The sequence below is a fragment of the Talpa europaea genome (assembly GCF_964194135.1).
Source record: "Talpa europaea genome assembly, chromosome: 1".
Classification (NCBI taxonomy): Eukaryota; Metazoa; Chordata; class Mammalia; order Eulipotyphla; family Talpidae; genus Talpa; species Talpa europaea.
This window is the reverse complement of record NC_140073.1, coordinates 154,493,825-154,512,504: the sequence shown is the minus strand read 5'-3', so window position 1 is coordinate 154,512,504 and position 18,680 is coordinate 154,493,825. Positions and strand designations below refer to the sequence as shown.

Genomic DNA, 18,680 nt, shown 5'->3' with positions numbered 1-18,680 from the left:
CGGGCCCCGGTGTCTGGTCTTTCGGTGTCCTGGCGCTTTCACAGCTTGAATCCCCTCTGTAGCGGCTCCCTCCCCCTCCAACCTGTGCCTTAAACGTTTTGTTAGGAAAGTGGAACTTTTAAATTCTAAGAGTTATACGCGCACCACCCTTTCTTCTTTATCTCTAATCCCCTCCCTGTTATTAACTTTTAACTCACACCTGGTATGTATTTCTCCAACTAGCAAAATGTGCCCCTTGGGTGTTTATGTACCATTAAGGGCACGCACCTGCTGGTCCTGTGGGGTGTAGCCAGGAAGGAGCACTCCCTGCAGAGAATGGTAACTATGACACCTGCACTGCTCAGCGCCTTCTGGGGCCTGGGAATGTGGAGCACCTTATTCCCTTCCCATCTGGCACCTCCTCACAGTCTTCCCCCAGTATATAATCACGGCACCCTGCCCTTGGGGTGCTGCCTTTAAGGGTGTTAAGCCCACTGATTGCCTTGGTGGCCACCTTGAATAAACTCCTTTGTGAAAAGACATTCTCATGGTTCAGAGTTTGACTTTCTGGGCAGCGAGCAAAAGACCTGGCTTGGTTGCTTACACCTATAGCTGCACCTTTGAGCCTGTGATGAGGGTGGCTAGGAACTAATAGCTGTGCCCATAGTTATTGGTAAGGAAACAAAGAACAAGAACAGATGACTTGACTAGGTGACCCTCCGATCCCCAGCAAAACTGGGGTGCCAGTTATACTCAGAGAAGGGCCTTGGGTTCCCCAAAAAGAAGACCTCAACCGGGCATCTTGTTTTCTAAGCCTCCAAGGGAGGCTGGTCAGGGTCTTCTCCCAGCAGGTAGAGCCCAGTTGATTTCCTGTTACCTCCCAGCTTCCCTGCCTACATCTTCCTCGTCTCCACCAGCCCTTGGGACCAGCCCTGGTCTTTGAGAAGAGAAGAGGGTTCTGTTTTCCAGGTCATAGAATCTTCCTTAGAGTATCTAAGTTTGGGTCAGAATTGGGAAATCTGGACTCCAATCCTTAATCACCAGTATTCCGGTAAAGAACAAGAAGAGAGGAAACCCCAATTTGCCCATCTGAAACCTGATGGAACAGTGTTTCTTGTTGGCCATGATTCTGTGAAGAGCTTTAACTGAGAAAAAAAAAAGATAAAACTCAAGGAATCTTTTGTGTCGCCAATGCCAAAAAAAATGGCTATGGATGGAAGGGTCACTGGTATAGTTGTTAGGTATTTGCAGTACCCAGGGGTGCAGGGGCAGGAGATGCCATCCAGATTGGCTGCTGCCCTTCACACCTGTCTTGACTCTCCCTCAGGAACCTGGAGGGATGGGCCCCCACCTAGTTGCGGGCATCATACTAAAGAGTCCTCTCGAGGTTCTGAGATGATGAGAATTGATAATGCTTTGCTGAGGAGGGGGAGCCAGGAAGGCAAGCCAGGGCCACCGACTCCCACCTGCCCACCTATCCCCAGCCACTCCAGAACTTGAGCCCATTCTTTTATTTCCGCCAGAGGGCACAGGCACCGCAGCAGCACAGGCACGGCAGCAGCCGAGGCTCCCCCTGGCGGCTCAGTCAGGCAAGGGCAGGTAGGGGCGGGGGTCTCCGGGGAATGGCAGGGCTGGCACCCGGTTGTAGTGGGCAAGGAGGAAGATGCCAGCAGTGCCGCAGACGAAGAGCGAGAGCATAGCCAGGAAGCAGACGCGGTCCAGCACACGGCCCACCAGGAACCACTCCTCGCTCCCCTGGGGGCGGGAGGCAGGGTGTGGGGTGAGCGGCCACAGCCCCAGTCATGCCCTGAATCCCTGGACAGTTTCTTGGTCCCATCTCATCTACTTGCTGCCTTCCTCCATGACCCCACCTCATGTCCCTCCCATCCCATGGCCCACCACGACCACCCTACTCACCCTCCCCACCACCAACGAGGCTCCCCCTGGCGACGGGCTTACACTGTCAAAGTGGCTCTGCTGGTGGCGGGCACGGGCAATGAGGTTGCAGGCTTCCACGCAGGCCTGGATGGCCGGGGCGGCCTGCTTCAGGCTGCCACATAGCTCCTGGTGGTGGCCTGGCTCCGGTCCTTTCTCTGATGAGAGAAGGGGCACTTGGGACAGAGCATGGAAGAGGAACAGGCAGAGAAGGTGGCCTCTCCTGCGGGACCCCAACCTGGACACTTGCCCAGCACTCATCCGCTCCGCCTGGCACTGTGGCCAGCAGACAGCCCTGGCGTGCGGGGGAAGAGCCCTACCTGCCCCGCCTCACCTAGCTTCTCCAGCGCTGCCCTCACCAGCCCGTTGCGCTGCCGCTGCCGGAAGAGCAGTTCACTGCGGGGCAGGCAGAGGGTCATCTCGGCCCCCGCTGTGACTGCCCGCCCGGTGCCACTCTGTAGCTGGGGCCGGGCATCCTGCACAGCCGCCGGGGCTGGCGGGCGCATGTGCATCCGCAGCAGCTGGGGCACGAACCGCAGGAACACCTGGAGAAGGGATGGCCTGGAGGACTTAGATCACAGCCAGCAGCCCTGGGCATGTGGGCAGCCAGGCTAGACTTCAGAGCACAAGGTGAGAATGGCACAAAGGGCCCAGAAGCATCACTGTGGGGACTGTGGCTTTGCCCTGGCACAGCTGGGCTGTTCTGTGACAGGGCTGAGCCCGGGTCTCCAAACTTTTGTGCACATCAGAATCACCAGGGCACTTGTTCAAATACAGATTCCCAGGCCCCAGCCCTGCTCTCGCAGCCTAGGATGCCTGGGGAGGCCCTGGGAGTAGGCATTTGTGACCAGGGCCCCAGGTGACTGCTGCAGGTGGGCTGCAGAACACGCAGTCCGGGGCCAGAACTACCTGGGAAGACTGCTGCCCCCTTCACTTTCTAGCTGGGTGATCCTGGGGGAGCTACTTGCCCTCCCTGGGCCTCAGTCTCATCTCCAAAATGGAGATGATACCAATGCCCGCTTCGCAGGGGTTCTATGAAGATGAAATAATTAGCATGCATACGTATCAAATGCCACTTAGCAAGCACTGGATGTCATGATCACATAAGCAATTCACATGCTTCAAGTCACAGGCGGGGCAGGCTTGCTGGTGGCTGAGGCAGGCCTGGGGGGCAGAGGGAGGAGCGTGTGAGTGGACTGGGCAGGAGGATGCTGGGGGGGGCAAGAGGGGCCTGGCCTTGCCTTTCGGACCCCGCGGGCCATGGCGTGCGTGTGTGGGGACCTCAAGGACACGTTGAGCACGACCACAGCGTTCACGACAATGAGGATGGTCACCGCCAGGAGGAAGGTCAGGTACCTGTCAGGTACAGTGGGCTGGAGGGGGCTGGGCTGGCCATTCTGCTCTTGTCCCCAGACACCCCTCCACATCCCAGGGGGTAAGGGGCGGGCACTGAGGATCCCACTGCTGGAGGACGGCAGGCAGTGTGCCCAGGGTTCTTGAGAAGGGAGAGAGAAAGTGGGCGGCAGCCAGACCAGCCTTACTTGCTGATGAGGGGCACCGCCTGCGAGGTCTCAGGCACCTTCTTGGCCACCAAGAAGAGGAAGACGGTCTGGGCGAGCAGCACATTCACGGCCACGGTGCACTTCTGACCGCCAGCTGCCGGACACCCAGCGACCCTGAAAGCAGCTCTCCACCTCCCCCGCAGGGCCCCGCTGCCACCCCCAGGGGCCCACTGCCCCGGGCCCCCCGCCGGCGTCAGCCCCCCGCAGGCCCCGGTACCCTTGGCCGGCAGGAAGTAGATGAGGATGGCGACCGAGGAGATGAGCACGCAGGGCGCGATGATGTTGATGACGTAGAAGAGGGGCTTGCGCTGGATGAGCAGGTAGAAGACCACCTTCTGGTGGCCGGCTTCCTCGGCCGGCGCGCCCGCGTCCAGCAGCGTCTTGGCCGGCCGGTGGCGGATGGCCCACTCCCCGTTCTCTGTGGGGCGGGCCGGGTGGGCGCGGGCAGCGTGGGCGGGCCAGAGCCCCCTTCCTGCCCGGCCCAGGCTGCGGGAGTGCCCGGACAGTGCGGAGGCCGGTGCCCAACCCCCACCCAAGCTGGAGGGGCGGGGGGGGGGGTGGGGGGGGAGCCAGAACTCAGCTGGGCTTTGGAAAAAAATGTGTTTTCTGCTTTACTGTAGGTTTCCTCTCCGGCTGCCTGGGACAGGGCATGACGCGGGCCTGGCCCTGCCCCGAGCCAGGTCCAGTGGGGCCCTGGGTGAGGTACCTGTGAAGGCCTCGGGGTCGATAAAAATCCACTCGATGGTCCGGCCTGCTTCCTGGCTGAGCTGCAGGTTGATCTCGCTGGTGCTGTAGGTCTGGGACCTGGGGAGCCAGGGAAGCGGGGTGGGGAACCTTCACGAGTGTGGAGGTCCGTTCGGGAAGTCCCACAGGTGCTCACGGAGGACGACTGTGGGCAGTTTTAGCTGAGTCGTCCACGAAACCCAGGTGGCCAGTGGGGGGACTCAAGAGGCTGCAAGAACTGGGATCCCTCTGCGCTGTCCCTCCCACTGCCCAGAGGACAGCAGGGTTCTCCCTCCCACTGCCCAGAGGACAGCAGGGTTCTCCCTCCCACTGCCCAGAGGACAGCAGGGTTCTCCCTCCCACTGCCCAGAGGGCAGCAGGCTTCAATGGCTAGAACACAGAGTAGCCAGGCGGCACCTCCCAGGCCTGTGTTTGAGGAGGATTCCCCTGCCAGGCCCCTGGGAAAAGCCAGCTCCCCTGAAAGAGGACGGATGTTCTTCCCACCCCACCTGCCCCCGCCTGCCCCTCCGGGGGTGTGTGGGCTGGAGTGGTTTGTGTGTGTGGTGCACACGTGTGCGCATGCATGCAGGTTGTGCAAGGGTGGAAGCCTTCTCACCCAGGCACCCGAGACAGTCATTTCTCCCCTGGGGGCACAGGCAGGGAAACTGAGGCTGTGAAGGAGGATGGGGGGTGGGGAGACTAAGGCTTCATCAGGTGTCTGGGCCACCAAGAAGAGGAACCAACCAGAGGTCTTGAGTCCTGCACCCCCAGCCCGGGTCCCTCTTGGGGCCACACTTAACGCTCCCCCCATAAATGGTCTCACTGGAAGACGAGGGAGCAGTTCTGCCAATCGAAGGGGAAGTAGGTGACAGAGACGGGGCAGGCAGAGCGGAAGATGGCCGGTGGCAGCCAGTAGACGCAGCCGTCGGGGGACACGAGCACGTTGCAGTAGAGGGCCACCTCGAACACGCCGTCCACGCTGCGCACGGGCAGGCGGGAGCTGCAGTCTCCCGCTTCTGCCCCAGGACGGGGCCTGGGCCCCGACCCTTCCCAGCCAGTCACACCCCCGCCTGGGCCCTCCCAGCCACCTGACCTGCCACCTCCACCCGCCCACAGCCCCCCTGCCACCACCCCCATCTCCAAAGCGAAGCTTGGCCGGCCGCTGAGCTCTGGTTTTGCACTAGAGGGGGCACTTTCTGAACCTGTCTGGTTGGCCCCTGGCACTGCCGCAGGCGCAGCCCTGGTCCCCAGGGTCCCGGGAGAGGTGGGCCCCGCCCAGAGGTGACCCAACTGGGTCCTGGGTGAGCACCCTGCCCTCCGTACCTCCCTGGCCAGCACTCCCAGCTCCGAGGGGCCCCAGGGCTGCACCCCCGTCCACCATCTCTTTCCCCGGAGCCCATTGGACGCCTGGCCCCTGCCCCTGTGCCCGTGGCCTCCCGGCCCTGCCGCGCCTGCTCACTTGTTCTCCAGCACGACATCGGGCCGCCACACCATGGTGGACGGCACCCGCAGCACCCACAGGCCTTCGTAGTCTTGTGGGTCCCAGCGCAGGCGGTAGTCACACCACTGCTGTGGGGAGGGCGAGGTGCCAGGCCTGCTCCCTGCTGCACCCCCTCACCCCACGGGAGCCCAAGATGGGAGGGCAACAGGCAGCTTGGAGGGCCTTGGGGCTCCGGGGTGGGGGGCCTGCTAGGGGGAAAGAGGGTGACAGGGTGCCCTCTTACCATCTCTATCCAGACGTTGGTGGTCAGGGCCTCTTCTCGCTCGTTCTGGGGGTGCAGAGTGGAGCGCTGAGCCCCCATCACTTGCGCTTCCCAGAGATTAGTCCCTACAGGCCTCCTTGGGGTCCTCCAAGCAGGTTTTCCAGCTCCTGGTGTCTCCTTGGGGGCCCTCCTCTCTCCTCCCAGGCTGCTGGAACCCCCAGTCTCTCCCTGGTGGGTCCCACACAGCCCCCTCGCCCCCCCCATCCCGCAGGCCTGCGGCTCACCAGGGAGATGAGGTTGGTGAGGGTGAGCTTCAGGCTGACGTTGACCACGTCGGAGTCCCGCTGTGCGGGCCGCAGGTGGGGGCTGTAGTTGTGCATCAGGTCTGCGAGCAGACGCTCCTCCTGGTTCCGGCCCTCGGCTCCTGCAACAGACCCGGTGAGCCTGGGCGCGGGGGCTTGGGCAGAAAGGGGGTGGGCCCGGGCGGAGACGGCGCGGCCTGGAGAAGCAGGGAGCTGGGGCTGGAGGGCCGGCTTCATTCGTTGTCTAGGCCCTCTGTGCCCTGTGCCCTTGACCTCTGCTCTGGGCCTCCCGGACCCCCGCCCATGTCCGCACCCAGGCAGCCCGCCAGCAGCAGCGGCAGCAGGAGCAGCCCCCGGCCCCCTCGCATGGTGCCACAGCTCTGTGCAGCGACGGGTGGACGGCAGCTCCCCGGGTCTGGGGCTGAGAGAGGCAGGGGCTCGTGTAACAGCCCACACTCCCACCCCAGCCTGCCGGGCCCGGCCCCACCAGCTGTCGGACCACAGCACCGTCAGCTGTTCCCGCATGGGCACAAGGTTGGCTCAGGTTACCTGGACTGCGAGGGGACAGAGGGGCCCGTCTTCCCCAACAGAGACGGTCTAGCCTCCGTCCCCGCGCTGACTCCATCCGAGCTCCAGCTGGGGGCCTGAGGACCCAGCCAGGGACAGACGGGTGTGGGAGGGAGCCCAGGGTGCAGAGGATGTCTCCCTCCTGTTGCTCCCTCCTCCTGCTCCCCTCAGTGGGCAGGTCCCGGGGAGGGTGAAGGCTGACGAGCAGGCAGGCTTGTTTTGTGTTTGAGCTGGTTGAAGATTCCAAGCTTCCTGCCAGCCTGACATCTTTGTGGGCCGCCACTGGGCCGGGACCCCAAGTGGACAGCAACCACACTATTTGCATCTCCCAGGTTTGACATAACACAAATTACGGTGCCAGCTCAGGGCCTCCCAGTCTTTGGGACACAGGCCTGGCCAACTTTGAAGGAAGGGGGCCTGAGAAAGATCTGGATCTTGGGACTCTTGTGAGAGTCCTAAACAGGGGCTCTTCGTGGGGACCTCAGTATTTATTAGTCATCTGGAGACCCACGGAGCCCCCAGTAGGTGGCAGGCCCAGTACCAGGCCAGGGGACCAGGGTGCCCCCGAGGTGCTCACAGGAACCCACAGTCCCATGGACAACAGGTGAACGACAGCTGGTGGCACTGGAGAGTGGGGTGAGGGGACCCAGAAGGGCTGGAAAGCAGGCTCCATCCACACTGGTTTGTGGTCAGGGGAAGGGCAGGGCTGAGGCCACCAAGGAGTCAAGGGACTTGCTGGCCACGGCCACGGGTTCAGGCCTCCTGCCCCCATCCCCAGTACCCAGGTCAGCCAGTCCCAGGATATGGGTGAGGCAGAAAACGCACGTCCTGTATGTGCCACCCAGTCTTTGGCAGCCCCGGGGCAGGGTGGTGGAGGGGCACTGCCATTTAAAGACACGCTCTCCCCCCCACCCCCCAAATAATGCTATGCGTGGTGTTTCACTGTGTCAGAAAATCGGGAGTCACCAAGGTGCCCATCCCTGGAAATCCCAATGAGGCTGGCTCAGACCCCAGCTGCCCCCAGTGGGGTCACAGGTGGCCCCGTCCTCGGGGGTGGGGCGGGGGAGGTAGCAGCAGTGGCATGGGCTTTCCCATCGTCACTGTCCCCTGTGCCGTGGGAGGCTCGTCTGCCATCCTTGCTGCAGTTAAGCTCTCGGGTTCAATTTGCCTTGACAGCCCCCCACTTGGCTCTCATTGCCCTTGAGTGTGTAGTCCATGCCCCTCTCCCCTCTCCCCGGTGCCCACCACCCCCAGACTCAGTCCCTCGCCATTTCGCTGCAGTCTCTCCCCTCGCTTCTCCCCTCTAAGACCACACTTTGCCAAAGACCAGGAGTGGGTACCCCTCCCCAGCGCTGGGGCACAGGGGGTCCTGACCCCCCAGTGTTGGGAGGGGAAAGGAGTCTCTGGAGGGGGACCCCATCTGATGTGAATTGTGCCCGTCCTACCTATGAAGATTTCAATGATCATTCCCCGCTTTCTCTGGGGGGGTGCTCTGGGAGGCTGAGAAGCGTCCTGGTGTGCTCAGGGGGGTGCGTGGCCTTCCTGGAGGGGAGAATGGCAGGAGGGGCCCTCTCAGAGCCCGTCTTCTGTTCACGCTGTTCCTCGGGAATAACTCCTCCTTTGCCATCTTTTGCTCTCGAGCCTGGGAGAGCCAAGTGCCCCCTTCCGGGCTCCCCAGGCAGCCCTGTCTCTCCAGGCAGCCACAGCGCTTTCCATAGACCACAGGCCCTGTCACCAGGGCGCCCAGTCTGTTGGCGCCTTTGCCCAGAAGCCTGCGCTCGCAGGCGCCTCTGCTCACGTTCAGTGAAGGTGCAGACATTGCTTTGTTAGACACAGCGCTGGTGCACACGCAGCAGAACGCACTAAACTTTATTATAACGTATATTGCAAGGATCTGGAGCTGAACCCGCAGTCTCGCGAGGGGCTTGACCAGTGGGGTGTGCGGAGGTCAGCTGAGGACCGCAGGGGACAGCTTCTACTTCCTGAGGAAGCGGGTCAGGAATGGCAGGCCCCTTCCCTGCCTGGGGCAGAGACGTGAGGCGGGGCGCCCAGGCAGCTTGCCACCACTGCCTCGCCGTTCTCCGAGCGTGGGAAGAAGGAAACTTCATCTGCTTGAGCCGTCTTTGAGCTTTATGTGCCTGCGGCCCCATGTCTTCATCGCCCTCTGAAAGCGGGTGGGAGTCCCACTGGCCTACAGACAGTGGGTGGGGGCACCCCCTGGGGTCATTGGGTGTGAATTCCGGGGAGGGAAGGAGATAGACTTCCATGACACCCAGACAGGGGACCAGGTCCGACAGCACCCTGGGGTGGGGTGCTGGGGGGGGTGTGCTGTGGCCTTGGGAACCTGCACGAGAGGTAACCCTGGTCAAGGGTGGCCATTGGAGTTTGTCTGCTCTATAGAGTTTGCAGCCTCCAGAACAGGGTCTGACTGTGACTCCAGACTCCCCTGGGGTGGGGCGGAGTGGGGGTGGGGTGCGGCGCTGGGGCTGGACTCTGCAGGCCCCACTGCCAACAGCACCACCATGTGGCAGAGAGATGCAATGGCACTCGCGGGCAGGGGGTGGGTGGTGCTGGTGCCCACAGGCTAATCTCTGGGCAGGAGACAGGGACCCTCCTGGAGTCAGTGGAGATTCCAGGGAAGTCCCAAACTTCCTACTCAGGTGACAGGTGTAAGTCCAAGTTAGTTTTCCTACTCAGGGGAGGAAGTAAAAGATGTACACCTTGAATTTATGGATAGTGTGTATTGGAATTAACAAGAGTCAGTTTTGGTTATAAGTGGTTTGTCTTGCCTTTGGTTCCATCAAGAGACTAACGATCTCACGTTCTGTAAACCTGAGCCCATGGGATCCCTCTGCGATGCGAAGACCTTAAGCTTGCACAAGGAGGTAACAAATCGGGTGCTCTGCCTGCTCCAATCCATTGGCAGTCACCCACCAGGCTTAGATGCTGGAGAGCCTTGTGAGATGAGGGGTGAGTTCAAGAACTTGCGGGACACGTGTAAGTATCTTTACGCCACGAATGAATTCGATGGTCACAAGCCATGAGCAGATAAGAAATGGAAGCTAAGAGATGAGGATGACTCACCCAAGACCCCACTCCTAGTGCTACATACAAACCACCCCAAGACTTTGTGTCATAAACAACATTTATCATCTCACACAGGTTCTGAGGCCAGGAATTAGAAGCAGCTGAGCTGGGAGGTTCTGGCTCGGGGACTTTCATGGGGCTGTGATCTCATCTGAAGGCCCCATTGGGGCTGGAGGCTCCACTTCCCAGTTCACTCGCATGGCTGTTGGCAGATCTTGGTTCATTGCCATGTGGGCTTCTCTGTCGGCCTTCTCATCACGCCAGCTGACTGCCCCAAAGCGAGAGATCCAATTGAGATGAGAATGAGGGGTGGGGCTGGAGGGAGAGAGGCAGAGAGAGAGGCTGCGGTAATGTCTCTGATAACCCAACCTTGGCAGTGACTTGTCATCACTGTTGCCTCATTCTACTGGTCACATAGACCAAGCTGGTGTGGGCGGGGGCTACACAAGGTGTGAGTTCCAGGAGGTGGGGTTTACTGGGCCATCTTGGGGGTGGGCCCCCATGTCTCCCAGCTCCTGTAGCCTCAGTCTTTGGCCCCTGGGATGGAATTGATAGGGGCTTCCTTTGGAGCTGAGTAGGTTTAGCAAAGGGAAGCACAGGCTACTCAGTTAAATGTGAATTTCAGGTAAACAACGAAGGCTTTTTTAGTATAAATATGTCCCAGATATCTCGTGACAGCCCTGCTCGGGGAAGGGGAATAGACCCAGAGGAGCCACTCCAGGGAAGGCCGGGCCCTGGAGTTCTGGCACTGGGCATATGGCCCAGCTGATGGGCTGACCTCTGATCTCTGACCCTTCCACCCTCTCCTCAGCCTCTGCAAGGGCCCAAGGCAGAAGGGGCTGGGAAGGCCACTCTGCCACCCTGGCGTTCCCACCTCCTTTCCTGGGGTCTGGGAAGGAAGGTGCCCCCAACCTCAGCTCCAGATGGGGCATCAGAGGCCTGAGCTGAGGGCTCGGTGGGAGGAGCTCACCTGCTCTGGACCCACCTGGGGGATGGAGAAACAAGAAGAGGCCTCCCTGTCAGATTAGACACAGAGGGATTCTCCAAAACCAGCCCATGTGGCAGCCTCCCGGCCCCTGAGCTAGCCCCTGCCTCCTCCCAGCAGTACTGCCTCACCCGCCGGCTCCCCTATCTCGGGATGGCCCAGTTACCTGCACCTCAGCCTGGCACAATCAACTGGCTCAAGTCTCAGAGCCAGGGGCTGGTCTCCCCAGGGAGACTTACTACTCCCCAAACCCCTGTCCACGTGGCTTCTTGCCAGTTTTGGGCTGGGTCTTTGCCCACCCCCTTAGGTGCAACCCTTCCAGGCCCAAGGCCCAGCCTGAGGCTGTCCAAGGAGCTGGGTTGGGGGCAAGGTAGACCCACCTAGATGAAGCGCCTGTCCTGCTCTTGGTAGGAGAAGGGGTCCCCAGGGAAAGGCTGGGGGGGAGGCTGGTTGTAGGCTCCCTGCAGGAAGATCCAGGCCGTGCCCACCACCATAATGGGCGTGACCACAAACAGGCAGAGTCGGTCCACTGTGCGGGCCACGAGGTTCCAGCTGTCCTTCTCCTGCAGGTGAGGGATAGAGGTGGGGCAAGGTGGACCCTCCAACCCCATACCCATGGCCCCGAGCTGGCACCCAGAGACAGAGCCATGGTCTCAGGGTATCTGTGGGGGCTGCCCCAGACTTGCAGCAGGTGCAATGGGCTGCCGTGTTCCCAGCAAGGGCCTCGGACCACTCTGGCTGCAGGCAGGGCGGTCATTTTATCTGCCTAAGAGACAAAGAGCAGGGCCACAGCCTCTCTCCTCATTCCATAGCAGGTTTGGGGTGCTTGAGAGAGCTGGGGTGCTACAAGTCTCTCTCAGGGCTCGAAGGAAGGTGGGCAGGCCCACTCTCCTCCCTCTCACCCCTCCCAGCCACTGGCACCATGACCAGCCCACGTGAGCTAGAGAAAGGCCCCCCTTTTTTAAGAGCATGATAGTGAGCAATCAGGCTGTTGTGTCTGGATCTCAGCTGTCCAGGCCAAGCCCAAGCAGGTATCTTAGTAGCCCAGAGGAGAGGAGATGTCCAAGAAATAGCTGCTGGGCAGAACAAGCAGTGCTTAGACACCGAGAACACAGCCAGGCTGGACCTGGAGACCAAGGAGCTGCACCACGGCCGGTCACCCGGGAGTGGGCAAGGGGACCCGGCAGGGCCGGCCGAGCCAGGGCTGACGGAGAACAGCGAGGCGGAAAAACCAACAAGAAACTGAAGTGGATCACAAGAGCGGACTCGCCAGTCCTAACTACCGTGTTCTGGGCATGGAGGGAGCCGCTGCCTCCAGGTCTGGGGAAGGACACGGGCAGCCTGATCACGAAGAGGCTGAGGGCGAAATGAACACAAAGCCTCTAACTCAGTGTCCTGGCTGAGCCCACCTGGCCGGTGCCCCCTAAACACCGGCACCAGCATGGGTCTCCCCACATGCAACATGGGCTGTGAGCCCCCTGGGGATACTCCCCCACCTGCACTCACTGCCAAACACACAAGCCTAAGCCCTGAGAAGTGACAGAGAAATAAAGCGAGATCTCTGTGCTGCGCCGCAGGGACAGAAAGCGCTTGGCAGCCGGCAGCGAGCAGGGCGGAGGGGCGTTTGTTTCGGCCCTGCCCAGGCCACGCTGTGTGCCTGTCCCGGAGTCCCGCTGTGGTTTCTTGGCAGCGACTGTCCCCTCTTTGGGGGACCTGCCATCTGCACCCCCCGTGAACTCCTGCCTCTAGGTTGTGGGTGTCGCTGACAGAGGACACGCTTGGTCAGTGTGACTTGAGCGCCTGCACGCGGCCGCCCCGAGGGACTCACCTCGTTATAATTGTTCTGGTCCCGCATGTGGGTGATGATGAAGTTGGCCCCGTCCACGGCTGGCTTCAGCTCGCTGAGGAGGTCCTGCTGGGCCTGCTCCGAGCCTGCTGGGGGCCGGCCTGTGGACACCAGGCCAGCGTGGGTGTGAGGCCTCCCCCACCCCGCCGCCCACGGATGGGCCAAACCCCAGGCCCCCGGCACCCACGTGCGGTGGTGAGGCGCCGGGCCAGCCCGTGCCGCTCTGACTGCTTCTCGAACATGAGGTCGCTTCGGGACTTGAGCGAGAAGTACTCCTCGGCCTTGGAGATGTAGCCCAGGGAGCTGGTCCGGCGGACCAAGGCCCCGGGGCTGGGCCCATCCTGTGCCGGGCGGGACATGTACAGCAGCCTGGGCAGGGTCTCCAGGAAGAGCTGCGGCAGGCGGGGGACACCGAAGGGTCATCTGGCCAACCTGGGTCGCTTCACGCAGCCAGACTCCTGTGGCTCCGTGACCCGGGTCCTGCGTGCTCCCCACCCTGTCTGTTACCCCAGCCCCTTCCCCTGGGCCCTTGGGTGGCTCCGACTCTCCCTCGTGACTCGGGCACAGAGCGGAACTCCTCAGCTGAGGTATGGAAAGCCAGAAAGTAAGAAAAATACCCCAAATGCGGAGCTTCCCGTTTCAAATGCTTAAACACCCAGAAAGTTGCTAAACCACCCAGCTGTCCCGCAACAGCCAGGTGGCCCTTCAGCGACCGTGAGGCAAGGACAGTCTCCTTCTGGGTCCTCTTTTTCACGGAGGAACAACAAATACACCACAGAGCGTGCACACCTTAAGAGGAGGTGGATTTTGACAGGTGTATCAAACTGTGCAAACACCACCCCAGCAGGATATCAAACATGAGCCCTCCCCCCATTAATTCCTACCCACCCCCAGAGGTAACCTCCACCTTGACTTTTGTCACTGAAGACTGGCTCTGTCTGCCCTTGAACTTCACAGAAGTTCCTTTCTGTCTGGCTTCTTTCCTGTAAGGATCTGACCGGAAGGCCGTCCGGAGGGCGTGGATAGCAAGTGGTGGGTGCTTTTGGCCCCCATCATGGGTTGCCCCAAGGAAAGGCAGAAGTAGGGTCCAAGAGGGACAGAGTGCAGGACACCCCTGCAGGAGTGCACCCCCTGTACCATTGGAGGGGAATTTGGACACAGCCCAGCTTTCCGCTAGGAGAGCTCTCACCTTCTTGACCCCCTCAGACAGCACGTGGGTGCTGGGTGTGCGGAAGTGGATGTTGAGCACGATGACGCAGATCACCACGACCATGGTCACCAGCACCATGCCGAAGAGCAGGAACCTGTGGACATGCAGAGTCTGGAGACCACCCCCCCCAAAACGCGAGGGGCATGGTGGGGGCGTGAGCAGTGTCACTCACTTGCCAATCAGGGGGATGGCCATGGACGTGGGGGGCAGCCGCTTGGAGATGAGCAGCAGGAAGACAGACTGGGCCAGGAGCACCGAGATGGCCACTGACGTCTTCTCACCACCTGGGGGGGCCCGGGCATGGCTGCAACCGCTGCCCCCCCAGCCTGCCCCGAGGGTCCCACTGTGGTCCCGGCCTCACTGTTCACAGCGCCAGGCTGCCCAGATCAATGTCATAGGCGATGGCGCTAGGGTGCCCCGTTCAAGTCCTGCCTCGGTCACTTCCTGGCTGGCTGACCGTGGGCCAGTAGGCCAACCTCTGGGTGCCAGTTTTTCAATCGTTAAGCGCCGGGAGGACGAAGGGAGAGACCACATCCACTGCCGGCTGCCATGGGCTGATCCGCTGCCGCTCAGTCCTCCTAAATCCCTGTTTTGTGCGTGTCCCACCTCGGCTCAGAAAGCTCCCGAGCACCCTGAGTGCACCAGGCAACACCTCACCTCCTAGCCCTTCACTTACTGGCCCTGGCTGCTCCTCCCACTTGAGCCCAAGGCAGACACGTGGAGGCCGAGTGTCCCCTCCACAGCCCTGTCCCCGCCGCTTCCCTGTCTGCTGGGCCCCCCAGCCTGGCTCTGCTCAAGCACCCCATTCCCAGGAAACCTCCCCCAACGCCACCCTACCCCTCCCTCGGGCCGGGGTCGCTCCTGCTGTCTCCATGGCGTTGGCAAGTGTCTGCCAGCCGCAGAGGGCAGTGGCCTTTACCTCGGGCACCCACTGAGCCTGGCTCATGGGAAATGTTCTGAAACGATCCTGGAGCCAAGTGAGCATCCATCACAGGCACCCTTGTAGAAGCAGAGGACCGTAGGCTGTGTGAGCCCCTGCTCTGGCTTCCCAGAGACCCCCTTACTAGCCCACAGGCTCAACATTCGGTGCCTCTTGGTGCTAAACCCTCAGTCACACACGGTGACTTGACAGAGGCTTTCTCTGCCCTGAAGGAGGCACAGTCTGGGGGTGCTCCCCAGGGTCCTCGGGAAGTTGTTGTGTGGCAGAAGTAGGGTCCATGAGGAACAGAGCTCCCAGGGCTGCTGGACAGGGTCGCAGGGCCCCGCTCTCTCCTGCCAGCCGCCCGGACCCTGGGCGGGCAGCCCCAGGAGCAGTGAGTCCCAGGAGGAAGGGACGGGCGGGGCAGGGGCAGCCCTGGGGGCGGGGCTCACTGTCTGCCGGCAGGTAGAAGACCAGGTTGACCATGAAGGAGATGAGCACGCAGGGCACCAGGATGTTGATGACGTAGAAGAGGGGCTTGCGGCGGATGATGAGGTAGAAGGTGACATCCTGCTGGCCAGGACTGTCCAGCGGGACGCTGGGGTCCATGTTGACCCGGGCCGGCCGGTGCACGATCTCCCACTCCCCGTTCTCTGAGGCGACACAGGGACACCCTGGGGTTGGTCAGCCCCAGGGGCCAGGGCGACCTCGAGGCAGGAGGAGGGGCTCGAGGGGAGGAGCAGGTACAGCGGGGGTGGAGATGGACGTTTCAGTCTCTAAGGGGGAATTCTCCTCTGGGACTGATTTTCCTTCCTCTCTTTGGAAAGAACAGAGCCGAGGCCAGATGTGGCTCAAGCAAGGAATCCCGGGGACAGCAAGGCAGTGAGCATGACACCCTCACCCCACGTGATGGTCCAGTCTGGGACCAGCGGATGAAGGTCCCCCCTGGTGGACAGGGGCATGTGGTGGGATCCCATAAAAACCTGAGCCCACAGACAGGGGCTCTGGGAGGATGCCAAGCCCCCTCAGCACGACAGCAGAGGCCCCCGCCTCACCCCTGGACCCTCCCAGGACAGGAAACCGCTTTCCTTACCTGTCAGCCCCCTTCTTTCCCGGGGATCCCTGCCCAGACCCAGAAGGGTCTTCTGGCCTGGGGGGCAGAGGGGAGCCCTGGCATCTTCTATCTACCTCGGGGACACGAGCCCCACGATGCTGAACGGGCAGCGCTAAGTGTGATTCTCAGCGGGGCGGGCATGTCTGCTCCACCGTGTCCGTGCACCTGACAGTCCCTGTTCTAGCGCATGTCCGCGTGCGCTTCAGGGGGGTCTGGGCCCCTGCCCGCCCACCAGGCGGGGCCCCGGCACCTGTGAAGCCCTCGGGGTCTATGATGATCCACTCTACGGGGTAGGAGCGGCCGTCCTCTTCCTCCTGCTTCAGGCTCAGGGTGATCTCCTTGGCTGTGTACTTGAGCGAGCTGCAGAGGGCAGTGGCACAGGCTGGGCCTCAGTCACCGCCTGGTGCCACTGATGGAGAAAATGCTAATAAAGGGGGCTCGGGGTCAGAGTGGGCCATTGTGGGGAGGGGGCTCTAATCAGGACAGAGCAGGGGCCTCTGTTCCGGGGGGCATCACTCATGTCCCTTGGCCACTGGCAGACTGCCCTGGGGAGCAGGGGCAACAGGAGAGGTGGGCGCACCTGAACTTGAGGGAGCAGTTCTGCCAGTCGAAGGGGAAGTAGGTGACAGAGATGGGGCAGGAGGAGCGGAAGATGGCGGGCGGCAGCCAGTACACGTAGCCCGAGGGGTAGAGGAGCACGTTGCAGGAGTAGGAAATCTGGAAGGAGCCGTCGTTGCTGGGGGACAGGGACAGGGCCATGTGACAGCTGGCCAGCTGCGGGGACTGGCATGGTTGGTGGTGGGTGGGATGAATGGGAGGGCAGGCAGAAGCTTGGGACTGGAGGGGCACTCAAGGAGGGGGGCAGAGGGACAGGGGGAGGCCAACTTGTTCTCCAGCACAATCTCTGGGAGCCACAGCATGTCGGGGGGCAGGCGTAGGACGCTGATGTTCCCAAATTCTTCCACATCCCACTGCAGCCGGCTGTCCGTCCAGCCCTGGAAGCCCCAAAACATGTCAGCAGCAGGCTCTGCTGTTGTCCCGCGGCCCCGCTCCCCTGGGGGAAGACCGAGTAGGAGCTGGGAGCTGTGACAGAAGAGGGCTGTGGAAGGTGGGAGCAGAATGAGGCCTCAGGCCGCTCATGTGCAGTTGAGAGGGATGTGCACTGTGCAACTAGGGGACCATCTGTCCACGGGGACCATCTGTCCACAGGGACACAGCAAACTTGCTTCTGTGTGATGACTTCACACAGGTGGCAGGAGGGCGCCTGCCAGTCAAACCAGGATGCTGTGATCATTTGCCCATGGCTAGGAACCCTCGTCCACCAGAAAGCTTGCTGCGGGCTAGTGTCTGTACGAGGTGGTAGGAAGGACAGTTGGGCCTGGGGTTTCTTAGCAGGCAGAAGCCTGCCCCTCCACAAGGACAGCATCTGAGGCAGACTGGGGATCCCCAGGCAGTAGCAAGCACAGAGGAACCTGGACCCCCCAGGAGTGGGGTGTTCTCCTTACGTGCTCAATCCAGACATTAGAGGTGAGGGTCTCCTCGACTTCTTTCTGTAATCAGACAGGAAGGCTGTCCCCAGGACCCTGAGCCCTTCTTTCATGTGCACACATTCGCCAGACACCTCCACCCAGCTGCCCCCCAGGAGAAACCATGGGAACAGCCCCACCGGACTCCTGCCCAAGCAGCAGCCTTGGGTAGGCAGGCGAGGGGGCAGGGAGAGCACGTGGCTTCGGCAACGGGTCCTGGATGTCCATGGGGCACCCGGCACTGAAGCTGGAGATGGGCCTGAGGCCTGCGGGCGGGGGGCGGAGGTGCTTGGAGAACCTGGGAGCTCCAGGCGGAGGAGCCCCCACGGGCCCACGGGAGCCCAGTGTGGAGGGCGTCTCACCAGGGAGATGAGGTTGGAAAGGGTGAGGGCCAGCGTGACCTCCACGCTCTCCTCGGTGTGCGCCACGGGCCGCAGCTCCTTGTTGTAAGCCTTCTCCTCAAACAGGTGCCGGATCAGCCGCTCCTCCTGGTTCAGGCCCCAGCTGCCTGCGGAGGGACCCCACGGGAACACGGGCTGGGGGTGGCACCCAGGAAGGGAGAGTGGGGGCCGTGGGGGTTGCCCCCCTTCTTCCTTTCTCCAGGAAGAAAGGGCAGAGGGAGTGAGGTCTGATGCAGGGGGAGGGAACATCCTGGAGGAGGGGGCAGGCGAGGACCATGCGGCGGGGGACCCCCTCAGCACGGGTGACGTCTGCTCTTACCACACACAGCCAGGGCGGCCAGCAGCCCCAGCGTTAACTCCGGCGCCTCCATCGATCGCGTCCCTCTGACCGGGTGGTGTCTGCCCCGGCTGCAGGGCTGCAGGGCTGGAGCGGGCGAATGTGGGGGGAGAGGACAGGTGCAGGGCGGTGGGGGCAAGGGAAGAGGCTGCCGGATATGCAATCTGACACTTCCTGGCTCCGCTGCTGGGCAGAGGCCCTGGCGCAGGTGATGAGGGGGTGAGGACAGCCGGCTGGCGCCCGAGGACAGGAGGCCAAGATCCCCAGCCGGAGCGCCCCACGGCCAGGGGTGGGGGCTGGAGGGAGACACGGGGCCTGGGGCGCCAGGCCCGTCAGCCGTGGACAGGAGAGGAGGGACAGGCAGACAGGCAGGCTCAGCTGGGGAGCTTCGCAGCCCCCCTCCGGTGTCTCTGTGACTTCTGCAGATAGTTTCTGGAGCGGGGCGCTCCCTGGGTCCCATCCCCAGAAACCTAACATCCATCTG

General features: G+C 61.9%; 2 protein-coding genes across 2 annotated transcripts; both read right to left on the bottom strand.

Moving 5' to 3' along the window:
* Positions 1-1,560: 1,560 nt before the first annotated feature.
* CHRNG (cholinergic receptor nicotinic gamma subunit) lies at positions 1,561-6,572 on the bottom strand (the record flags this gene model as incomplete). The annotated part of the gene is made up of 12 exons (XM_084236203.1): positions 1,561-1,734; positions 1,939-2,072; positions 2,249-2,459; positions 3,156-3,270; positions 3,456-3,570; positions 3,694-3,894; positions 4,183-4,280; positions 5,023-5,178; positions 5,659-5,768; positions 5,924-5,968; positions 6,187-6,326; positions 6,518-6,572. The coding sequence occupies 12 exons, from the start codon at positions 6,570-6,572 to the stop codon at positions 1,561-1,563; spliced, it is 1,554 nt and encodes a 517-aa protein (XP_084092329.1).
* Positions 6,573-10,057: 3,485 nt separating this feature from the next.
* On the bottom strand, positions 10,058-18,230 carry CHRND (cholinergic receptor nicotinic delta subunit; the record flags this gene model as incomplete). Its single annotated transcript, XM_084232204.1, has 13 exons — positions 10,058-10,173; positions 11,224-11,406; positions 12,672-12,790; positions 12,877-13,081; positions 13,879-13,993; positions 14,072-14,183; positions 15,271-15,471; positions 16,183-16,292; positions 16,513-16,668; positions 16,818-16,927; positions 17,438-17,482; positions 17,821-17,966; positions 18,179-18,230. The coding sequence occupies 12 exons, from the start codon at positions 18,228-18,230 to the stop codon at positions 11,224-11,226; spliced, it is 1,554 nt and encodes a 517-aa protein (XP_084088330.1). The 3' UTR covers positions 10,058-10,173.
* Positions 18,231-18,680: the final 450 nt, after the last annotated feature.